At 37.2% G+C, this 23,063-nt stretch overlaps 2 protein-coding genes across 2 annotated transcripts; one reads left to right on the forward strand and one right to left on the reverse strand.

Annotated features, from left to right (window-relative positions):
- Positions 1-3,188: 3,188 nt before the first annotated feature.
- LOC122278058 (sugar carrier protein C-like) lies at positions 3,189-6,374 on the reverse strand. The gene is made up of 4 exons (XM_043088131.1): positions 6,083-6,374; positions 5,672-5,994; positions 4,095-4,724; positions 3,189-3,801 (listed from the first exon to the last, which is right to left on the reverse strand). The coding sequence occupies exons 1-4, from the start codon at positions 6,219-6,221 to the stop codon at positions 3,322-3,324; spliced, it is 1,572 nt and encodes a 523-aa protein (XP_042944065.1). The 5' UTR covers positions 6,222-6,374; the 3' UTR covers positions 3,189-3,321.
- A 2,140-nt stretch (positions 6,375-8,514) lies between these two features.
- Positions 8,515-9,642, forward strand: LOC122278553. Its single transcript, XM_043088733.1, has 3 exons — positions 8,515-8,542; positions 8,687-9,439; positions 9,602-9,642. The coding sequence occupies exons 1-3, from the start codon at positions 8,515-8,517 to the stop codon at positions 9,640-9,642; spliced, it is 822 nt and encodes a 273-aa protein (XP_042944667.1).
- Positions 9,643-23,063: the final 13,421 nt, after the last annotated feature.

Here is a 23,063-nt window from a genome sequence, read left to right on the forward strand (position 1 = left end):
CAAGAACAAGAGGCATGGGTCCTCATCTTGTCCGTTGATTTATTGTTTTTTGAAAATAAACATTGGTTTTGAGGGGGTCGGATTTTGAATCAATCCAACCCCATTTTGTTGTTTTGGGGCCAAATGACACAAAAGTAATTGGTAGAAATGATGGGGCTTCACTCCTAAATCATTTCTACTGATTAAAACCTTGGATTATGGTGAATCCAAGATTTGTAAATTGGGGACTGAGTCGACTCAGTCATGTCTGTTTAGCTCATTTTCGTTCGAATGGAATTTAATGTCATTCGAAAGAAATTCAAGGCCATTCAAATGGAATTTAAGGTCATTTAAATGGAATAAATGGAATTTAAGGTCATTTGAATGCAGTTTTATAAGGTCATTCGAATAGAATTTAATATCATTCAAATGAAATTTTAGGTCATTCGAACTAAAGATGATATTTGCCAACGCTTATTCGAACGGTTTGGAATCCATTTGAATAAGCAGTTGCCAAACACTTGGCAAATAGCATCAAACTTCTTCACTTTAATTAGATTACATAATTATTTTGTGAATCAACAATATACTAATGGCAAGTAGCAGCAGAAGAAAATCTTCTCGACCCCAGACAGGCCAAAGTAGTAGAGCAACTCCTTCTCAGTTGGTCGTGAGGCCTATACTAGTTGAGCGGGAGATCATTCTGGATGACTTCCACTATCTTACTTAGGAGAAACGGAGAATACATGACATCATCACCAATTGTGGATGGATCCCGATCTGTCAGCAGAGGGACATAGTATATCCTGAGATGGTCGCTGAGTTTTACCATGCCATGTGAGAGCAGTCTGGTGATGCTCTGTGCTACAACTTAGTCCGAGGAGTGAGTATTATCTTCTCTCCCCACATTATTATTGAGTTTCTTGATCTACAGTAGGAGCCCGGTACATATCCTGTAGCAGCAACGGCAGCACCAAGAGTAACGACTGCACCATCTAATGAGGACACACCAGCCGTACCCTCATCGCCAACTCCAGGTGTAGAGACCGCAGAGTTGGATGCTGGCTCAAATGATAGTGAGAGCGGCAATGAGGTATCTGATGATAGTCTTACAGACGATCAGGTTCGTGAGCTAGTGCGAGACCCTTCGGCTCCTCTATATGATGGTAGTAAAGTGATCCTATAGGCCGACTGTATAGTATTTTTCAGAATGCTTAATCAGATTGTCGGGTATAACATTGATTTGAAAAAACATAAGACTGATTTCAAGATCGAGCGGACCAGATTTTTATTATGGATAGAACAGGGGGAGCCAATTGATCTGGCATTGTATTTCTTCCTCCGTATTCGAACAGAGTCGTGCTATTCGGTTGAAGGTAGTCTACCATTTGCACTGCTGATATCTAACATCCTACTCCAATCGGAGGTTACAGTGACTTTGAGTGAGCGGAGGTTGCCACAGATGGGGTTCGTTAACAAGATCACATTCAGCAAGAGCAAAGATCACTTGCTGAAGACTCATGCAGTACAGGATTTGCCTTCCCCTACTGATCCAGCTTCTACTACTTCTGCCCGTGTTGAGAGATAGCTTATTGGGGCTACTTCGGATGAGGTACAAGCTTTATTGGCAGAGCATCGCAAAAGTATAAAGCAATAGTTCATTGAGTCCATCATGGAGAAGCTTAAGGACCTTGATGGACGCTTATATACCTTACAGGAGGATTTTGATTTACTTAACAAATAGATATTGTTAATTATTATTTTACTTTTTTTATGTTGTATAGAATGTCTAACTCATTTTGGGATGTAATTAATGTATAGTTTTTATTTTTAGTATTTGCTAGCCTCTTTATTATTAATTATATTTTCTTTTCATTATACTTAATATTCACAATAATCGAAAAAATGACACTATCTTTAAAGTAATATTTATTTAACTAAAATATTTTAAAATTAATTACATAAAATTAATTTATGAATTCGTAAGTATTTTAATTCATTGTAAATCATAATATATAATGTATAGACATTTTCATTTACTTTGAAAATGATAACAAATTAATAGAAAAAATATATATTATTACAAGGTAATAACCATTCAAACAAGGTAATAACCATTCAAAAAATATATCGTTCAAACAAGGTAATAACCATTTGAACATATTATATTGTATTCGAATAGATTAATTAACTATTCGAATTAAATTTTATTAGTCCGAACGGTTTAGATTTTTGGAGATGATATAATTTGTTCCAGAATCTCCGAGATCATCTCCGGTTTAAACTAATATGTATCCGTTTGAATGGATTTATAAGGTTTTACATATTTTGAGATGAAATTTAAATTTTTTCTCTAAAAAGTATTTTTAGGGATTAAATAAATTCCATCCCTAAAAATCAAATTTGTTGTAGTGGGTGATCCAGTTGATTGTCGCTTCAACACAGACTATTTCTTCTAACTTAGGGCATCTATGATTTCTTGGTATAGATTAAAAAAAAAATTAATTAATTCTTTGTAAATTTATATTGAGACTGCAATGGCCATCACCTTATTTGAATATATTTGGCTATGATGGCTTTTAGCAAACACAGATGTTCTGTAGAAAACAAGCATATTGCCTAATAATATTCTACAAAGATTATGGTGATCATACTCTTGAAATATCAACCTTGTCCTTATTTTTTGGCTGAGTATGTCACCTTTGTACTTTTGGAATTCACATTAAATTTATATAGTTTTCTACATATATAAAATATAATAAGATGTGTTTTTGTTTTTGTTTTTGTTTTTATTCATTCTTAACGTGAGAAATCATATGACTTCTTAAACCAAAACATAAAAGAATCCGATTACTCCACTCTGTGATTGATATCGCAGCACTTTTGCCTATGGGTGGCTCTACAGCCGTTGCTAGGAGCTCCCGCTAGTTGGTTTTGGGTTTTTTGTTTTTTTACATGTATTTTTTTAACACTATATATATATATTTGCTTTCTTTTACATGTATTTTTTAAACACTTTTAAATTTATTTATTTTTTTGAAAAAACACAATATTATTAAAAGACACTTATTTAATTATTAAGTAAAAAAATAAAATTAAAAAATCTCAGCAATAACTCTCATCAAAAGTTAGTAAAAAGAGTAAGTAGCATTTTCCTATTTACCGAGATCAGGTTGGATTGAAGTAATTACACAATTATCAATATAATGGATCAAAGCAGTAAATCCATGCTGAATCTGTATTTCCTTTTGAATGGATTGGTATATATGGGTGGGTCCATAATAGGCTGGACCATGATCTGTTGACAGATTGAGAAAGCCCTTTATATGAAAAACAAAAATGCTAACACACGTTTTTTATAGCCCGGGCAGCTCCCATGCCCATCTCCACGTTGGGGTGATTATCATCGCCCACGAATCTGGACCAGTACCAGTGGGTCTTCCAAACCCTGCCCATCTCTTCAATTGGGATACCCTTTGTCTCAGGAAGGAAAAAGTAGACAAAAATGGTCATCACCAACACAAAGAAGGCAAACAAGAGGAATAACCCGAACTTCATGTGGCACAGCATGGATAAGAAGCTTTGAGCAATAACTAACGTGAGAATCATGTTGACAGACACGTTGACACTCTGAGCAGCAGATCGGATTTCAAGAGGGAAGATTTCACTGGGCACCAAGATGCCAAGGGGACCCCAAGACCATGCAAACCCGGCAACATAGATGCAAATGAAAAGCACCACAACAATTGCATACCACTTGGGCAACTCACCAGGTTCTCCATCCACTCCAAATTTAGCACCAATTGCAGCTGTAACAATAGCCTGCACCGACAGATAAAAACCATATAATCATAGGTCAACTAATTAATGTCAGTACGAAAAAGATATCCTTTAAGTTATTATCCGAACTTTAGGGTCTCAAGTGATAGAGAGATACATAAAGTAAACCTAAAACAGTTATTGTTAATTTAATACCGTTTGGAGTATTTTGTATAGACAAAAATAAATATTGTTGGACCTATTTCATATATCTATCTCTCTCCCACTTAAAACCTTATAAGCTCAGGCAACAAGTCTTAATCTTGTGACTATATTTTTTTATTATGAATAGTTACCTGGCATATGAGCATTTGAATTCCACCTTCGAGGAAAAGAAATCTCCTTCCCCATTTATCAACACCATAAATAGAAACAAATGTTGCAGCAACGTTAACACCTCCAGTAATCACCGCTGACATGAGGGAAGTATCGCTTCCAAACCCAATCGTGTTAAACAAAACTGGTGCATAGAACATGATAACATTGATCCCAGTGAGTTGCTGAAAGAAGGGAATTAGGATTGCCATAGAGAGGTGAGGTCTATATTTTCTTTGCAACAAGTTTCTCCAAGGGTGCTCCACTAGTTTTGATGCTTCACTAGCAGCAACAAGGTCACTGAATTCTTCCTCAACATCATTTACGCCCCTAATCCTTTTGAGTTTCTCTTTGGCCTCATCGTGTAGGCCCCGCTCAATCATAGAGTTGGGGGTATCATGAAGAACAAGTGATCCAACGGTGATTATGAGGGCAGGAACCATGGCCCCACCCAAGCTCAAGCGCCATCCCCACCCACCCTTGATCTTTGCAAAGAAGTAGTTCAACACATTGGCAATAAGGATACCAATTGTGATTGATAACTGCAAACCAATGTTTAGGGCTCCTCTATACTTGTGAGGGGCCATCTCGGAGATGTAGAGAGGAATTGACTGCATGTACAGAAAAAGTGACCAGATTCACTTCCAAATCAATACTTGCCAAATGTAGGGACCACACCTACCTAATTTCTGAAAATATCCCACATTGTCCGAACTTGAAGATCACATAGAAAAGAGAGAGAGAGAGTATGCACTGTAACTTATTGTCATCTATATAAATTTTTATAAAATCAATATTGATGTTTAGCTTCAGTACTCTATCCAACGCCTAGTTGTCAAGTTGCCATGCTCCTTGGAAAAGACAAAAATCGTCATCCACACGTTGTGGATTCTTCAAGTAAATTATTGAGGAGAAGTCAAAGAACACGGCAGTGAGGTCATTTATGGTGTATCATGAAGACTTTTCTCAACGAATTCTAATGAAAACAGTGTTCTGCAGTTCCAGTTAGTCCAAAGTCGCCTTTGGTTTCTGGGGAGGGACGAATCGTGTCCATCTTTTCTTTCCCAAAGTGTTTACTTCTATTTATTAAGAACAAGATTCGGAAAAACTGTAGAAGAAGCTCGTATCTCTACATCCATTAAGCAATCAGAGAAATGGAACCTAAAAACCACATATCCGCATCGAACTATATATATATATATATGAAAGCACAAATGCTAAAATTATTCGCTAATTTTTATGCTACTAATCCCTTAGAATACTTGAAATCATTTCAAAACAATATAAGAAGATCTGGAAGTAAAAAAGTACAGTTTCGGCCAATCTGAAGACCCAACGGAATAAACTATTGTGTTTAGTTTTGTTTTCTGACAGCATTTTATTTATTTATTTTTGGTTCTTTTCCTCCACACAACGTTCACTGAACCAAAATAAAAGCACCAAGAATTTCCAACTTTAGGAAAATTCAAGATCCAAAGCGGCAAAAAATATATAAGAAACTACTCCGAAAGCAAAAAAAGATATCCCAGATCACGGAACAGAGAAAAAAACAGAATACCTGTCCTGCAAACCCAATACCGAAACCGAGTAACATTCGGCCGACCATAAGCATCCAGACGGCTTGGGCAAAGCCATTGAGGATGGCACCCACGCAAAAGAGCAGGCCGCCCAAGAGCATGGACAACCTGCGACCGAATTTACGTGTCACAGTGGACGCCACGATGGATGAAAGCAGAGCAGCCAAATACAGGGACGACGTGAACATTGTCAGCGTCTCACTGTCATATTGGCAGTACTGGTTGGTGGATGATTCCTCATGCTTCTTCCGGTACACCGACGGGAAGAACTTCTTCAAAAACGGGTCCATTGACGTCACTCCACCTGTCAACACATAATCATAATTTAGATTAAAAAGCAAAGCGATTTCGATGTTTGATTAGGATTTCGATTCGAAGTGCGTATTCTTTACCAGAAATTCCAATATCATAACCGACAATCAAGCCCCCCGTGGCTGCGACAATACACGTTACGGTTACAAAAGGAGTAAGTTTCCCCGTGTACACCTTGCCTGGCACACCATCCGCAGGAACTCCTCCGACATTAGGCATTTTGGCTGGTCAAAGCTGCAAGGAGAATGCTCAAGTGTACGGCGAGAAAGAAGTTCATAAAAAAAAGGAACCAAAAACTTTGTCAATAGTAATGACGAATGGAGGCACATAGGCCAAGCGGAAGAACATTTTTAGATTATTGCTGCTCGTTAGTGTATATATAGGGATAGGATCATCGCTTTTTCCAAAGAAAAATTCTATTAACAAGCTTTATACATCACACATAATTCTTTTTGTTATTTTTTTAATTTTTTTCTCTTACTAAATGTGTAGTATATTGATTATGAATAGAAGAATTCAATTATTTTAAGAAAAATAAAATTAAAAAAATTAAAAAATTATATGGTGTGTAATTTATGGGATTTATGAATAGCAAAACTTTTAAAGAAATGAAAAATTCTATGTACAAGCTTTTACACCAATTTTGGTTTGTCAATTTTGTCTTTTATGTCACATTCTGGTTTGTCAATTTTGTCTTTTATCTTAGTACTTAAATATTTATATATTTAAATAGTGACAAAAATAACAAATTACATTTTTGTTAATGGATGTGTGTGGTGTAAAGGTTTTTTTGTAGTATTTCTCTTTCAAATTACTATTTCTTTTAGAAAATAATCTACTAATAACTATTTTGCAACTATTTTATTGCTTTACATAAAATAATTGTTAAATTTATAATATTGAAATTTATTTTTAATACAGAGTGTTAAAGACCCAATCCTTAACTCAAACATTGATCTAAAAGCCCTATGACTATTATATACTAATTAAGTTAAGCCTTGAATCATCATGATTATAACATTCCACAACGTTTCTGGATTCGATGTCTACAGCGGTCCACTCTATTAACACTAACTTGGTGATAGTCATTTCCTTTATGGCGGCTTCACTCATTTATTAGTATTAATTAACTTAATACCATATCCATACATAGTAACAAGATATTTTAATCCAGCATATAGGTTGCCCTCATCGTGACTTGAACCAATGACGTAGTTCCCGTTCTCATACCAATGGTTAAAACCCAACCATTGATCTAAAAGCTCTAAGACTATCGAATACTAATTTGGTTAAACTTTTAACCTTCAAAATCGTAACACAATGGTATGATTGTATTAGTTTATTGAAAATGAATATTAAAATAGTTCTTAAAAGATTCTTTCACAAAACTTTCCATCTTATCTCATCTCATCATCACAACTTTCTCAAATTTTCACTCAAAATAAAATAAACAATTCAACATTTTAAAATTTCAATACCAAAATAATATTAAAACATTATATTCTAATAATATTTTAATCAACTTTTAATTTTAATCTCAACTCATCCCATCTCATCTCTGAAAACAAACAAGGTCTAAGTGTCTTTCTTTTTTTTTTTTTTTTTTTTTTTTTTTTTATGTGGAACTTTTTTTTTTTCTTTGGTGTGCTATTCGAGATTTGTACGAGTTTTTAATTACACTTCAAAATTCTCGTATGTGTAGGACAATCCTATTATATCCCTAATTTATATCACTCATTTTGTTCGCTTGATATAGTAGTACTACAATGTAGTAATATGTGACTTGTTGAAAAAGTGAAAAACACAAGCATAAAATGGTAAAAGAAATCTAGGATTTTGTTTTCAGATGCTATTTTATTTTCAATATATTTTTTAATTTTTTTAAAAAATCACATGACACTAGCTACATCAAATGAGCAAAATGAATTGTATAGATTAAGAAACATAGTAATATTTTCGGTATATATTACCAAGAGTCAAAAGACTCAAGGATGATACTACATCCACCTCGGATTGGTACCGATGAGTGTTATATTTCTTTATTGTTTTTTTTTAAAAGCATTTTTGTGTTAAGGATATCAAGGATCTCAATCCCGTGCTCCCTATAAACTAGGATATTTGATTTTCAAACTTGTACTTTGTTGTGTTTATCCTAACTATTATGGTTGTTGTTATTGTAATGTTGTGTTTATCCCTACAACTGTAACATCTATATAATTATAATGATACACACGGTTTGGCATCTTGCCAAAACCATCTTTCCTTTCCATTATCTTTCATGGTATCATGAGCCAATCTAGCTTACGCTTTAAAGATCCTGCTTCCGCTTTTCTAAAACATGGCTGAGTCTGATTCTTCCTCCTCATCCAATATTGTTTTCCCCAATCTAATGCAACTTGTCTCTATCAAACTTGATGAGACAAAATACCTTGCGTGGACTGCTTAGTTTAAACCTATTCTCAAGAGTCACAATCTCCTTGGTTTTATTGATGGCTCTAACCCTTGTCTTGCTATGTTTGTTGACGACGATGCCACCAAAAGTGAGTCCGTAAATCCAGCCTACACCAGTTGGTAGAGTCGTGACCAACTTCTGCTAAGTTGGATCATCTCCTCTATTTCTCCTACACTGGTGGCTTCCCTCTATGGTTTGGACTCTTCATTTTTGGCGTGGCAATCTCTTGCAGCTCTTTTTGCTTCCCAGTCAAAATCCTGCATTTGCCATTTGGAATGTCAGCTACAAAATCTTCAACAAGGTTCGTTGACTTGTGCTTCGTATCTGTCTGAAGCCAAGTTCTTGGCTGATCAATTATTTGCGGTTGGAAAACCAGTCGATGATGATGATCTTATATCCTTTATTATTGGGGGTCTTAATCCTACTTTTACACAATTCATCACCTCTTACTCCTTCCACACTCGGGAGACTTCTATGTCCTTTTTTGATTTCAGGTCTGAATTGATGAATAATGAAACTATTCTAAACTGCTGTGCTCCACTCAATCCTGCGCCAGAGATGTCCTCCTTTGCTTTATTCACCAATCGGCCAAAGTTTCAGCCTGTGAAGCGTAAACTACAATTTTCTGTGTCTTCAGGCACCAACGCTACAAAGCCAAACTTCTCCATCAAACCTTCGTCCCCCATATCTACCAAGGACGTTTGCTCTATTTCCACTTCCAACTTTGGTGGCCGTTCACCTTGCCAGATTTGCAAGGGTAACAATTTAGGCATTGCACTATTTTCAGCAAATGGATTTTCATTTCAAGGAGGTCATCCTCCTACAGAACTGGCAGCCATGGTTGCTGATATTAATGTAGAATTTCTGAATGGTCAATGGCTTGCGGATAGCAGTGCTAATGCTCACATAACTAATAATGCTAAGAGTCTTGATTCCAAATGCTCGTTTGATGGTAATGAGACTGTCAGTGTAGGTAATGGTGCAGGTTTGTCTATTAAACATATTGGTTCATCCATTGTCCACTATCATAACAATTGTTTTTTTTCTTAAAAATATTATTCACTATCCTCAAGTTGTCACTATTAATAAATTTTGTCTCAATAATGATGTTACTTTCCATCTCACACATAATGCTTATTCGGTTCAGGAAAATCAAATGGGACTCACGCTCCTTCATGGTCCAAGTGAAAATGAGCTATATCCTATCAATCTCACCAACTTATCACACAATAAGTGCAAAGGGCTAATTGCTTTTATGGGAATCAAGGCACCTAGCTTCCTTTGGCATCAATATTTAGGTCATCCATCTGAGCCTGTCTTGCGTCATGTCTTATATAATTCTCAACCTCACCAATTTCTTGACTACGTGACCCACTATTCCTCACGTCATCCACTTCGTCTACTTCATACAGTTGTCATCCCTCTTGAGCCTAACACTTTTACATAGGTGGTCTCTGACTCACTCAAAAATGAGTAGCACAAAGGCTATCCCAAGTGCAAGAGGATGTCGTGTAATAATTAGGAATAAAATTCCTAAATCGTCTCCTCGGGAAAAGTTGTTTAAATCTAAACTTGTATAAAATGGTGAAAAGTTTCACAAATAAAAGTGGTGGTATGTACAATGAATGGAAGAGTGCAACGGAAAAAAAAAAAAAAAAAAAAAAGGCACTAGTCATAGATTAGATTCATACTTTTGGATTTTTTTTAGTGTCAAAATGAAACGTAAAAGACTAACAAATTGAAATTAACAATTAAAGATTCGACTATGCTAAACAATTTTAATTAATCTGAAAATTAAATAATAAACTGAAATTAATATAAAATGTAATAGGAATGCATATTTAATAGAAGTTTAAAGAAACAAGAAAAATAACTAACATAAAATAAAATAAATAGCAAATAAAATACCCAAACTTTTAATCCAAAAATATCAAGAAAACACCATAAACTTCAAATTAAAGTTAAATAAAAAGTAGAGAATGAAAAGATCAAGCCAATTGAACTGAGATGGAGATTGAAAGTAGTGGAGGAGGCTGGACTGTAGCAGCAATTGGACCCCTCAATAAGTTCTTCAATGGTGCTGTAGCGTGAATTTGCTTGATTGAAAAAATAGAAGTATGCGGGGCTAATTGAATTTATGCCCATGGCGTTGAAATGAATAAAATGCCTAAGAGAAGAAAAAAATAAGTGTACGGTGCATAAGGGAATAAAAGTGTGCCGTCTGGTCTTGAACTCTCCAAGGAAAAAATAATAGTGTTCCGTAGGTCAAACTCCACCAAGGAAAAAATAATAGTGTTCCATGTAGGACTTGAAGTCCCACTCCAAGTCAAAGTCTCCAAATCAATTAGTGTAGCCCTTGGTCAAATTAGAAGTGTGCGGCTGAAAATGCCCAAGAAAAATAATGTGTGGCTGAAATTAATTCCCCATCACCAAAGTGTTGCCATCCAAGTCTTAAAGTCTCCATGTTGGTCAAAGTCTCCTTTGAATAAATGCATATCAAGGTCAAAGTCCCATTTTCATTTATTAGCCTATATAAAAAAATTAAAAATAAGAATTAGAAATAAAATAAAATAAAGAATAGAATATCAAAAATATGTTATGCATGTAATGGAACATTGTCCAATTAAATCACAAGAACAAACGAGTGGAGAAAGAGTTGACGGAAGATGTGAATGCTAGGGATGTCTCAACGTCTGTCCAGGCTATGCCGATGGATGGGGTGACTATTGGGGAGGGCTCCTCGTCGAGTGCAATAGAAGTTAACAAGTTACAACGAAAGGAGGGGCTGGCATCTGAGGTAATGGCATCGAGGACTGAACTGGATGATACTGAGAGCTGTGAGGAAATTGAATGTGAATCTTATCTGTCATTGCATGTGAGTGAGGTCGTGTTGTTGAAGGAGGTTCCTATACAGTCTGGAACTCTGGTGCCCAGTGAAAATGTTCATGTGACACTTGAAACTAATGTTGCTAGTTTGGTAAAGAATCCTACTCTCTTGGAGTCTGAAGACTCTGAACTTTTAGTGACTGGGAATCCTGGAGTAGGAGCTGTTGTAATCAAGCAATGTGATGTGGTGTCAGAGGTGTTGGAAATGGAAAGCCGTGGTGGGCAGGTTCAAAGTCATCTTGCTGGTGCTGGTGGTTTGGTGTATAGTTCGGATGGTGAGATGGGAGGTAGGGGCAGGATGTGCAGATGGAAAAGGCATATGATTTTGACCAAGAGCCTCCTAGGCATAAAACCAAATGGACAAAACAGTTGACACATTGTGTAAGGCATTCGCAGCGGGTGGCTACCCGATCCTCTAAGCTTAATTTATGATTGATACAATTTTATTATGGAATATTCATGGTTTGGGTCAGTCTAGGAAGAGACATAAGAGTTTAGTAAAAACGCATCGGGTATCAGTAGTGGCGATTTTGGAACCTTTTCATGAGGAATCTAAAATGCCACGGCTGGCTAGTTTTTTGGAGTTCTTGAAGTTTTGCTGTAATGAATCTTCAGGTGGTAAAGTGCGGCTTTTTTGGAAGGAGGAATATGGGTTTGAGGTGCTCAGTATGACAAATCAATCCCTGTTGGGTTGGTTTCATTTGGGGACTAGTCAAATTTTGGTGACCTTTGTTTATGCTAAGTGTACTATGTTAGAACGTCGCGGCTTATGGGGGGAGCTTGATAGTATCGATACAGTTGATGATTCGTGGTTGGTGGTAGGAGACTTTAATGTCATAAGCTCAGATTCAGAATGTATTGGGGGAAACCCACGTCCCGTGTCGGCAATGGCGAAGTTTAACGAAAGCTTGGATAATTGTGGGCTTGTAGAGATGAGAGTTCAAGGTAGGAGTATGTCGTGGTGTAATGGCCACAATGGTCGGTCCCATAGTTGGGCCCATTCACGTATGCCCACCGAGATTACGATATGGTCCTTCTCCTTTTTGCTTCCAAATTATGTGGTGCTTGCATGAATCATTCTTGAAGTGTGTGGAGGAAGCATGGGCAAAACCAGCAGTCAGTGGTAGTGGTTTGTATAAACTAGCTGCCAAACTGAAGAAAGTGAAGGTAACCTTAAAATAGTGGAACTGAAATACTTTTGGCCGAGTGGATTTATTGATTAAGACTCTTGAGGAGAAGGTGGAGTTCCTTGAGTTCCAGCTTTAGTATAACAACAATTTGATTGTTGAGGAAGATTTTTTGCTGGCTAAACAGGAACTGGCCGAATGGGAAGCAAGGGAAGAAACGAGATTGGCTCAAAAGGCAAAGAGGAAATGGTTACAAGAGAGAGACCAAAATTCCAGTTTCTTACATGCGTCTGTGAACTAATGTAGGAAGCAGTCTATGGTCTCGTACATGAAGTTGGCAGACAGAATGGTGCTATCAATGCCAGAAGCAATTCACAACGGGGCTACAGAATTTTACAGACTTTTTTGTCCTCAAGTCCGAACGTACATCCTGCAGACCTTTCGGCACTTGTAGATCCTGTGATTTTGGCTGAGGAAAATACTTTACTATATGCAAGCCCGACGGAAGATGAAGTTAAAGCAGCGGTGTTTTCCATTCCGAAGCATAGTTCTCCTGGTCTTGATGGTTTCAGTTCGGGTTTTTACATGTTTTGCTAGCAGATTGTGAAGGAGGACATGGTCAAAGCAACGAGTGGTTTTTTCAGTGGTGCCTCATTACCAAGGTTTTACTCGTCGTCTTATATAGTGCTCATCCCAAAAGTTCTAGATCTAAAGAGTTTAGGTAAATTTAGGCCTATAAGCCTTTGCTCAGTGGCTTATAAAATTTTTTCAAAGATTTTGGTTAACAGGTTGACGAGTCTCCTCCCGAAGATAAATTTGCAAGAACAGGGAGCTTTTATTCCTGGGAGGAGTATTTTTTAAAATATTACATTGGCTCAGGAGATGGTCCAGTCGTTGCACAAAAAGACCCAAGGTGGCAATATGCTATTGAAGGTCGATATGGCCAAGGCATATGATAGAGTTCCCTGGGATTTTCTTTTGCAGGTCTTGAGTAGCTTTGGTTTCAATGACAAGTCTGCCAGTTGGTTGCAGAGTGTGTTAAATCTCCTTGGTTTTCTATTATGCCTAATGCAACCTATAAAGGCTATTTCAAACCATCTAAAGGTTTGAGCAAGGTGATCCACTTTTGTCGTATCTCTTTATTATTATAAAGGAAATTTTATCTCGACTACTGGTGACTAAATTTGGGGAAGGAAGAATTAGCAAGTTTCATCATCCTAGAGGTGTTCCCTTGGTATTGCATTTACTCTATGCCGACGACTTGTTGGTATTCACTAATGGTGATGTCAGGTCGTTTCGAATGCTATTAAGGACTATAGAGCAGTATGAGAGCTGGTCGGGACAATCAATCAGTATGGAGATTGATGAGAATTTCAGGATTTGTGGAAGGGTCTTTTTCGTTTACTTACCTTGGTGTACCTTTAGTTACTAGGTGGCTAACATCTCGATCGATTGAGCCACGGTTAATAAAATTCGAGATAAAGTGGCAGGCTGGTAAGTAAGGCTGTTGTCCCAAGGGGGTCGATTAATCTTGCTAAAACATGTTCTCTTTTGTATGGCCACTCATTTGTTAGCTGTTCTAAGTGTTCTAGTGGAGTCTCTGACAAGAATTAACTCCATTCTATCAACTTTCTTTTGGGGAAAGAGTAATGGCACAACAAAGAGGAAATGGTACCCTTGGCACAAGATGTGTGCGCCGAATGGGGAGGGGGGTGTAGGTCTCCACAAGTTTGTGGACGTGCAGCATTCACTCCATATGAAATTCACATGGCGTTTGTTGACACTAGATAATCTATGGACTTGATTCTTCAAGGCTAAGTACGTGAAGAGTGGGCATCTCATATTAGCAAAAAATACACCAGTTTGTTCTCGGTTTTGGAAATCGATTATGAGAGTTTTGCCGAATGTTTGTGATAATACTCATTGGCACATTCGAGAAGGAAAGAAGTCATTTTGGTTTGATAAATGGCTTGATTCTGGGCCATTATGTTTACATGCTTCCACTATTGTTAATCCTTTGCTTCAAATTAAAGAGTGCTGGACTAATTATTGTTGGAATTTTGAATCGTTAAAGGAGCTGGTGGGTAATGAAATTATGGGGGAAACTTTTTCCTCTGTTTCGGCAGGGAAGGAAGGGATTGATTGCCTCATTTGGAAGCCAACGTCGGATGGGATTTTTACTTTAGCTAGTGCATGGGAGGTGGTCCATGTCAAACATGACAATATCCCAGGAATGGAGTGGATATGCCATAAGATCTTACCGAAAAAAATTTCACTGTGCATGTGGAAAGCCAGGTTTCACTATTTATCGGTGGATTCCAAAGTACAGAGCTATGGTGTGAATTTGGTCTCTCGATGTGAATGTTGTAATACCAGGAAGGTGGGAGACTCTTGACCATGCTCTAGGCTTCAGCGATATCGCATCACAAATCTGGGAGAGAGCAACCATGGCAATGGGACTGTCACTTATGAAGGCCGGTACCTAGTGGGGACATGTTCTACAATGGTTTTCGTTGGCCAAGAAGTCTTCTTCAAGAGGTATTTTGATTGGGCTGTTACCATCTATTATTAACTAGTGTTTATGGCACCACAGGTGCAAAGTACGTATGGAAGGAGTGGCTTGCTCGATGGATAGTATATGGCTTTCCATAAATTTTTGGCTCAGGCAGTTGATGATGGAACATGCGAAGGAAGAGTCAATCTGGCAGAGTGACGCTAGGTTGTTAGCTACTCTTGATATCCCACAGGTTTGGTGCCAATGCCGTATGCCACGACTGGTTGTATGGCTAAAGCCATCTAATGGTGTTATGAAGTTGAACGTGGATGGGAGTTATAGGGGAAATTCGGGATCTTGTGGGGGAGGAGGTGTAATCAGGGATGCTACAGGTACTGTTAAAGGGGTTTTTTCAGTTTTGTTTGGTCAAGGGATGAATAATGAGGCCGAACTTCGAGCTCTTCATGCGAGAGTAGTTTTATGTAAAGAGTTGGGTTATTTCAATCTGGAAATCGAGTGTGATTCAAAAATAATAGTTGACTGGATTCTTTCAAAGAATTGTACATATCTTTGGGATTTTTGGGAGGAGATGATTAAAGAGCTTCAAGGGGTTCAATTCATTCTTCGACATCAATACCGGGAAGTGAATCAGGTTGCAAATTTTTTGGCGTGGCAAGGTGAAGCAGGTTTGTCTTGTAGATATGAGGAGGGGGGGTTTCTCCCCCGCCATGCCAGGGGTATCATTCAGATTGATAAAATTGGCCTCCCCAGCATTAGAGTTTAGGTCTCTTTGGTCTCTTGTTTTGGTTTTGTTTTGTTTGTTGCTTTGGATTTAGGTGGGGTTCGCTAGTTTGTAACTACGGTTTTCCTCTACTATAAGTGAGGGTTTATGAATAAAAGTGGGAAAGGACCGCTCGTGGAAAGGTGGCTCCAACTCTTCTGAAAAAAAATGTAATGAAAGAATTAAAATATATTGGTTCTAAATGCATAAAAATATGCAATATTTCAACCCAATTAGTCTCTAAACTGGAATGGGGTGCAGCTATGGAATATGGGTTCAAGGCATTATTGGACAACGGTACATGGTCACCCTGTCCATGGCCTTCTTCTCATCATATCGTCTGCAACAAATGGGTTTACAATATCAAACAGAAACCTGATGGTTATGTTGATCGTTACAAGACGAGGTTAGTCGCCAAACGATTTGATCAGAGGTCTGGCGTCGACTACTTCGAGACCTTTAGCCCAGTTATAAAAATGACAACTATTTACAATATTTTAGCTTTGGTTCTACAGTTTCGATGGACTACATGCCAGTTAGATATCCAATGTTTTTCTTCAAGGATACCTTGATGAGGAAGTTTATATGGAGCAACCAAAGGGGTTTATCAATGCTGAACATCCTGACTTTGTATGTCGATTACATTGCTCTCTTTATCGCCTTAAGCAGGCAACACGAGCTTGGTTCACTCATCTCTCACAGGCACTTTTTGATCTTGGTTTTTCTAGTTCGCACGTTAACTACTCTTCACTCTTCATAGAGATAAATTGCATATTTATATATTAGTGTATGTCGACGATATCATTGTTACTAACAATGACGCTTCTATAATTTTCTCTATTATCTCACAATTGAAATCTGAGTTTGTGATGAAAGATTTGGGTCACTTGAGCTATTTTTTGGGGATAGAAGCTGCACGTGATCATACAGGTTTGCATTTACGTCAATCTAAGTATGTTGCTAATTTACTCGATCATGCTAATATGGTAGGTGCTCAACCTTACAAGGCTCCCTGCATTTCTGGTTCGAAGATGTCGAAATTTGATGATGATCTCTTAGATGATCCCTCTGAAGGCCGCCTTATTGTTGGGGTCGTACAGTATGTTACCATTACACCTCCTGTTATTGCATATTTCGTCAATCAATTATGTCAACATATGCAAGCTCCCACCAGCACCCATTGGACTTCGGCCAAGAGAGTTCTTCGTTACTTAAAGCATACTACTGATTTTGGTCTTTATTATAAACCAAGCACTATTGCCTTACATGCCTTTTGTGATGCAGGCTAGGTGGGTAATCTAGATGATAGGCGTTCCTCCAATGGTTATGTCATCTATCTTGGGCAATGTTTGGTTTCTTGGTCTTCTAAGAAATAATTTGTTGTCTCCAGATCTAGTACAAAAGTTTATTATCGAAGCTTGGCCTTAACGACAGCTGAAGTATATTGGATCCATATGCTTTTGCGAGAGTTGCACAATTATTTATCTTCACCTCCTATGCTTTGGTGTGATAATCTCAATGCTATGTCTTTGGCCTCTAATCCTATTCTCCGTGCTCGAACCAAGCATATCGAAATTGAGTATCATTTTATTAGAGAGACGGTTGTTAACAAAGATGTGGTTGTTTGTTATATTAACACCCGCAATCAAGTTGCAGATATATTCTCCAAAGGCCACACTGCTAATCAATTTTGTATTTTGCATGACAAATTATTGGTCTATTCCTTACCCACTAATTTGAGGGAAGGTGTTATGGATATCAAGGATCTCAATCCCGTGCTCCCTACAAACTAGGATATTTGACTTTCAAACTTGTACTCTGAAGTGTTTATCTCGACTGTTATGGTTGCTGTTATTGTAATGTTGTGTTTATCCCTACAACAGTAACATCTATATAATTATAATGACACACACGGTTTGGCATCTTGCCAAAACCATCTTTCCTTTCCATTATCTTTCATTTTATATATATTTTATAAACAAAAATACTAAACAATAAACACACAAATACTTTAAAAAAATACTAATCCATATCAGTAGAAAATGGCCCGTATACGAATCCAAAACCCGTTCCAATTTATTGCATACACCATGATCTCCCCTAGGGATCATCCGCACACTCTGGCTCCTGTGCCACACCGCAGGTAACGACTACGCATGTGACACCTAAACGAGCGATGCTTACTTCTCGCACTTAGTGCGTACCTAGACCAGGCCATCCTCTAGTCCCCGCCAGCCTAGGAACCACAGAATCGACACGACAGCGTTACCGTATCGTGCGATCTAGTCGTCATCCAGCGACAACCCAGGGGATGTCACTCAGTATTATCCACTCCTGAGTGACCAGAGGAGCTCCATCGAGATAATACCCCATCCGGCTTGGGGTCGTGATACACACGCACCCAAAAATCCATTTACACAAATAACACCGGATCTTCTCAATTAAATAAATGCACATGAATGCATCATGCAATGCACAAAATCAACAAAACCAAGCAACTCTGTCCTCAATCCATCCAACCCCCGACTCCTCGGACTCAGTCTAGAATTAACCAACTAGTCAAATAAATAATTGTAAGAGTAATAATATATTTAAATCTAAAATAGAGTTTGAAAAATACTTAAGTGCTATAAGATATTTTTTGAAGGATCAAGACGTTGCAAACGGCGGAGAAAAAGCAACGTAACAGTGTAAAATACATTGTGGCCGTGGGTTGTAAAATACCCACTTTCGAACGGGGACAAACCAAGACTTGAAATTGATAGGAAATGGCCTAGAGATGTTTATGAAGCTAATGGAAGTGAGTTTTGGCCGTGGGTGGCGGTGAAAATGGCGGTGGAAGCGAAAAAAAGGCAATCGGAGTTGAGCTCGTGGGAGCTACTTCGGCAACGGATCGGGGTCAGAAATGGGTGGGTTAGGATGGAAAAAGGTAGATTATGAAGTGGTGAAAAGATGGTGGCCGGAGGTGGAGCGACGACGGCAAAAATGTACAAAAGCTGTGTGACTTAGATGGGCTCTCGGCGGCAAACGGCGGCTCGGATGGAGGTGAGATTTGGTGGGGTGGTGCACCAGCCAGAGGGAAAATTTTATGGGTGGGTGGTGTCGGCCACGTCACCGGCGAGCAGCAGTTCTGGGCTGAGGAAGCAACCGACAACGCAGAGAGAGAGAGAGAAGGTGCAGCTCGCGCTAGAGGAAGAAGAAAGAAGAAAGAAAAAGAAGAAAAAAGTAAAAGAAGGAAAAGAAAAATAAAAGGAAATGAGAAAAAGAAAAAGTGAAAAGAAAAAGAAAAGATGGGAAAAAGAAATGAGGTCCAATCCTCACCTCCGGAGTCCAGAAACTGATCCGACGAAAACAAAAATAAAAACTATAAAACAACTAAAATAAATTAAACACCACATTAAACTAAAATAAAGCAAATTAAAATACAATAATTTAAAATAAAATAACTATTATATTAATTAAATTAAAATACTCCTTCAGTGAAAATAACGTAAAAAAGGGGATATCACAATAGATTTCATGAGTAATGCTGATGTAATAGCCCACTAGAAAATCGATGGTGAAATTTCTATAGGCTTTAGAAATCTTGTGTAAATTCGGTAAATTTACAGTTCGACCAATCATGTAGGTTTTAATCTGTAAGCATAATTAGTGTTATCACTCACTATAGTGTCAAAAGTGTGATTTTATTTGTTTGAAATAATTAGAAGTGTCAAAATGCATTATGGTCTGCGTCATTAGACTCAGCTAATTATTTACGATTTTATAGCTCAATAATCTCATTTTCATAATTTCAGACGAAATGCTTGTTTGAAACTGTGTTTTTATTTTTATGGGCACTTCAAGGTTGAATTTCGATAAAAAAAAAAATTACATTATTAGGTTTGTATGAATATTTAAGATTTTATTTATTTGAAATAGTTAGAAGTGTCAAAATGCATTATGGTCTGCGTCATTAGACTCAGTTGATTATTTATGATTTTATGGCGCAATAATCTCATTTTCATAATTTAGGACGAAATGCTTATTCGAAACTGTGTTTTTATTTTTATGGGCACTTCAAGGTTGAATTTCGATGAAAAGGAAAAAAATACACTATTAGGTTTGTATGAATATTTAAGATTTTACAGTGCAACGTTTATTGTTCAATTTTTAAGAGTAAATAGTAATCTCGATAAGTGCACTAAGCGTAGTGTTTTCGAAATCACAATATGGAATGTCCAAATTAGGTTAGAGATGTTTCGTTTGGACACTTGGTAAATAGTATTGAGTGCATTGGTCCCCCTTAGTGAGCGATAGAGTGAAACCGAGTAAAATTCTTGAGAGTTCTCAAGTGTTCTTGAGTGAAGTTGTTTTGGGAGGTTTAAGGGCCACAATTTATGTAAGTAATATTGCCCTATCTTTTGTAAGTTAGAATGACATATTAGGTTTTAATTTATGGCATGGGAATGAGATTTTAAGTGATTTTAATTAAGGTTTAGAACGCTAATGTGAAACCATGTCAGATTTGATGTTGTGATGAAATAAATTACTTTAAGTCAAACTTTTAGCCATGGCATGACCTGATATGATTTTATATAATTCACTAATGTATCGGAATGAATTTTGAAAGTTTAATCTCAAGGTTGGAAGCATGCCACAATAAGATTTAAATCTATCTTGTGTTGATCATCTAGCATGCATCAATTTTGATTAGTTTATACTTATGGATTTTTTATTATTTTACCTAAGCTTAAATGTAAATTTAAATGTAAATGCATGACTTAACTAAGTTCTGAAAAATATTTAGGTAAGGAAGGCTAGAAACATCATGCATATGCGTAATTGAAGGTTTAGTGAGAATTAAGACCTTGAAGCCATGTATAAGTATTAGGATGAACTTGTATGACTTGATGCCTAAGTTTTAATTCCCTAAGGTTATAATTACTATTGGCACTTGAGAATTTGAGTACACATGCATGCATAGAAGCTATAGGCTTGAAATCACAAATAAACTCACATTGATGCATGCCGCAGGTTGATGAGTTTTGGCATAGTTATGATTTAATTTTTGAAATTCTAAGATCATATATGGATTTAGAACAGAGAAAATATGATATGTAATAGCTCACTAGAAATTCAATGGCAAAATTTCTATTCAGTGTAAAAACCTCGTGAAAACCCCATAAGTTTTCATGAATCGACCAATCGCATGGGTTTTAGTCTATCAACATAATCAGTGTTAGCACTCACTATGGTGTCAAAAATTTAATTTTAATTATTTGAGGTAGTTAGAAATATCAAATGCATTATGATCTGCACCATTAGACTCAATTGATTATTTATGATTTTATAGCGTAATAACCAATTTTCATACTTTTAGATGAAATGCCTGTTCAAAATTGTAAAATTATTTTTAGAGGTACTTTGGGGTTAAATTTTGAAAAAACAAAATTCACTGTAGGTTCATATAAATATTTATAATTTTTTAGTAGTAAGTTTATCATGCTCTTTTTGGGAGTGAATAGTAAAATCGATAAGCGCACCAAGTGCAGTTTTTCAAAATCACAGTGTGGAATGATCAAATTAGGTTAGAAAAGTTTTATTTGGACACTTGGTAAGATCTTAGCCACACATGATGAATAGTATTAGACACTTGGCATCATGAGGAGCATTTGATGGATTTAAAGGAATCAATATGTGAGATCATGTCACCTAAGCAAAACCTTATTCTATCCAACCAATCAAATTATGCCAAATCAAAGAGAATTTCCACCCTCGTAAACCCTATCTGGTTGGAATCCAACTGAGAACCCAAAAGTATGGTTGAAACCGAAATCTTAAACGGTTTTATCCAAATCATAAAGTTGACTTCCAAAAGCTAACTGATTCAGTTCCAAAAGCTAATTGATTCAGTTTCTAGTATTATGTTTAATTGCTTGATTAAATTACTTCCATATGCTATTAATCCTTCAAATTTATATTAGAACATCATTATCCAACTTTATTAACTTTGAAAAATTGATTGGGCCAAGAGATATTGGATTTGAGTTTGATAGCAACCCAAATGATGTCGGACAGAATAGCAAATATCCTGCAGGCTAGTTCCAACAGATGATTCACAGGAGAAAAATACCCAAAATTGCCCAACAGATGATTCACAGGAGAAAAGTCTCTAGGGTTTAACTGAATATTATCAAATCAAGCAATCAATGAAAATCAGTCCACAAGCCGGGACTGTTATAGCAAAAAATAGTGTTTATCCAAATTTTGCCAAAAATAACAAAATCTCGAAAATCACTCCAAATTGAAATTCGAAATAAAGTAAGCAATCTGCAAAAAATTCGGCCCAAATCGGGTTTAAAATGACTTCTTAACTGACAAGTGAAATATTACCATAAATAGTAAAAAAAAATTAAACTAGTGATTCGGAGGGGAAAACGGCAAAATTTGAGGTCGAAAAAAAGGCACATGGAACCATGCTCATATGGACAGCGTGCGTGCTGAAAAGAGCTTTCCGAATTGGTGTGCGATTCCGACACCCGTAGCCAAAGTTATGGCTAAAAGACTGAAACGCACTCAAAATGGCCCCAATAAGGAACATATTACAATCAATTCTCGCCTTTGCGCTGATCTGTCAACTCATGGTATCTCAGCGCCATCAAGGTGAAATCTGATAGCTCAGCATTATCTGTCTCGGATCCCTCTGCATCAGTCACCCCGGGTTGGAAAGAACTCGTCCTCGATTTCAGAGTAGTGTCATCAGAATCCACAAAACAAGGACTTAGGTGCTTCACATTAAAGACATTAGAAGTCTTCAAGTGATTGGGAAGGCACAACCTGTAAGCATTATCATTGATCTTTTGCACAACCTCACAAGGTCCAATCTTCCGATCCTTAAGCTTATTATACTCACCAACAGGAAAACGATCACGAGTTAATACAGCCCAAACAAAATCACCAACATCAAAAAGTACCAGACGACGATGACTGTCAACCCCAGTCTTGTACTTGGTATTGCTCTCATGAATGGTCTGTTTCACCTACTCATGGATACCCCGAAGATGCTCTGCCATCTCATCTACTTTAGGACTGAAACGTCCTATACGTAGAATAGGGGCTAAGTCCAACACCCCGGATGGGTTATGACCATAGACAATCTCAAATGGGCTTAAGCCTGTGGTTCTGTTTTTCAATCTGTTGTAGGCAAATTCTGCTTGAGGTAATGCCAAATCCCACTGCTTCGGCTTAGTTCCTACCAAACACCTCAAAAGGTTGCCCAAACTCTGATTCACCACCTCGGTCTGGCCATCCGTCTGGGGGTGGTAAGCGCTACTAAAAT

The sequence above is a fragment of the Carya illinoinensis genome, chromosome 10 (assembly GCF_018687715.1).
Source record: "Carya illinoinensis cultivar Pawnee chromosome 10, C.illinoinensisPawnee_v1, whole genome shotgun sequence".
Taxonomy (NCBI): Eukaryota; Viridiplantae; Streptophyta; class Magnoliopsida; order Fagales; family Juglandaceae; genus Carya; species Carya illinoinensis.

Excerpts from the sequence above, each read along its gene's own strand:
- LOC122278058 (XM_043088131.1), bottom strand. The coding sequence starts at position 6,221 with ATGCCTAATGTCGGAGGAGTTCCTGCGGATGGTGTGCCAGGCAAGGTG. Across the intron at positions 4,725-5,671 it reads GTATTGGGTTTGCAGGACAG|TCAATTCCTCTCTACATCTC; the intron begins GTATTCTGTTTT and ends CTGTACATGCAG. Across the intron at positions 3,802-4,094 it reads TTCAAATGCTCATATGCCAG|GCTATTGTTACAGCTGCAAT; the intron begins GTAACTATTCAT and ends CTGTCGGTGCAG.
- LOC122278553 (XM_043088733.1), top strand. The coding sequence starts at position 8,515 with ATGTTTGTTGACGACGATGCCACCAAAA. Across the intron at positions 8,543-8,686 it reads TGACGACGATGCCACCAAAA|CTCTTTTTGCTTCCCAGTCA; the intron begins GTGAGTCCGTAA and ends AATCTCTTGCAG. Across the intron at positions 9,440-9,601 it reads CAGTGTAGGTAATGGTGCAG|GAAAATCAAATGGGACTCAC; the intron begins GTTTGTCTATTA and ends TATTCGGTTCAG.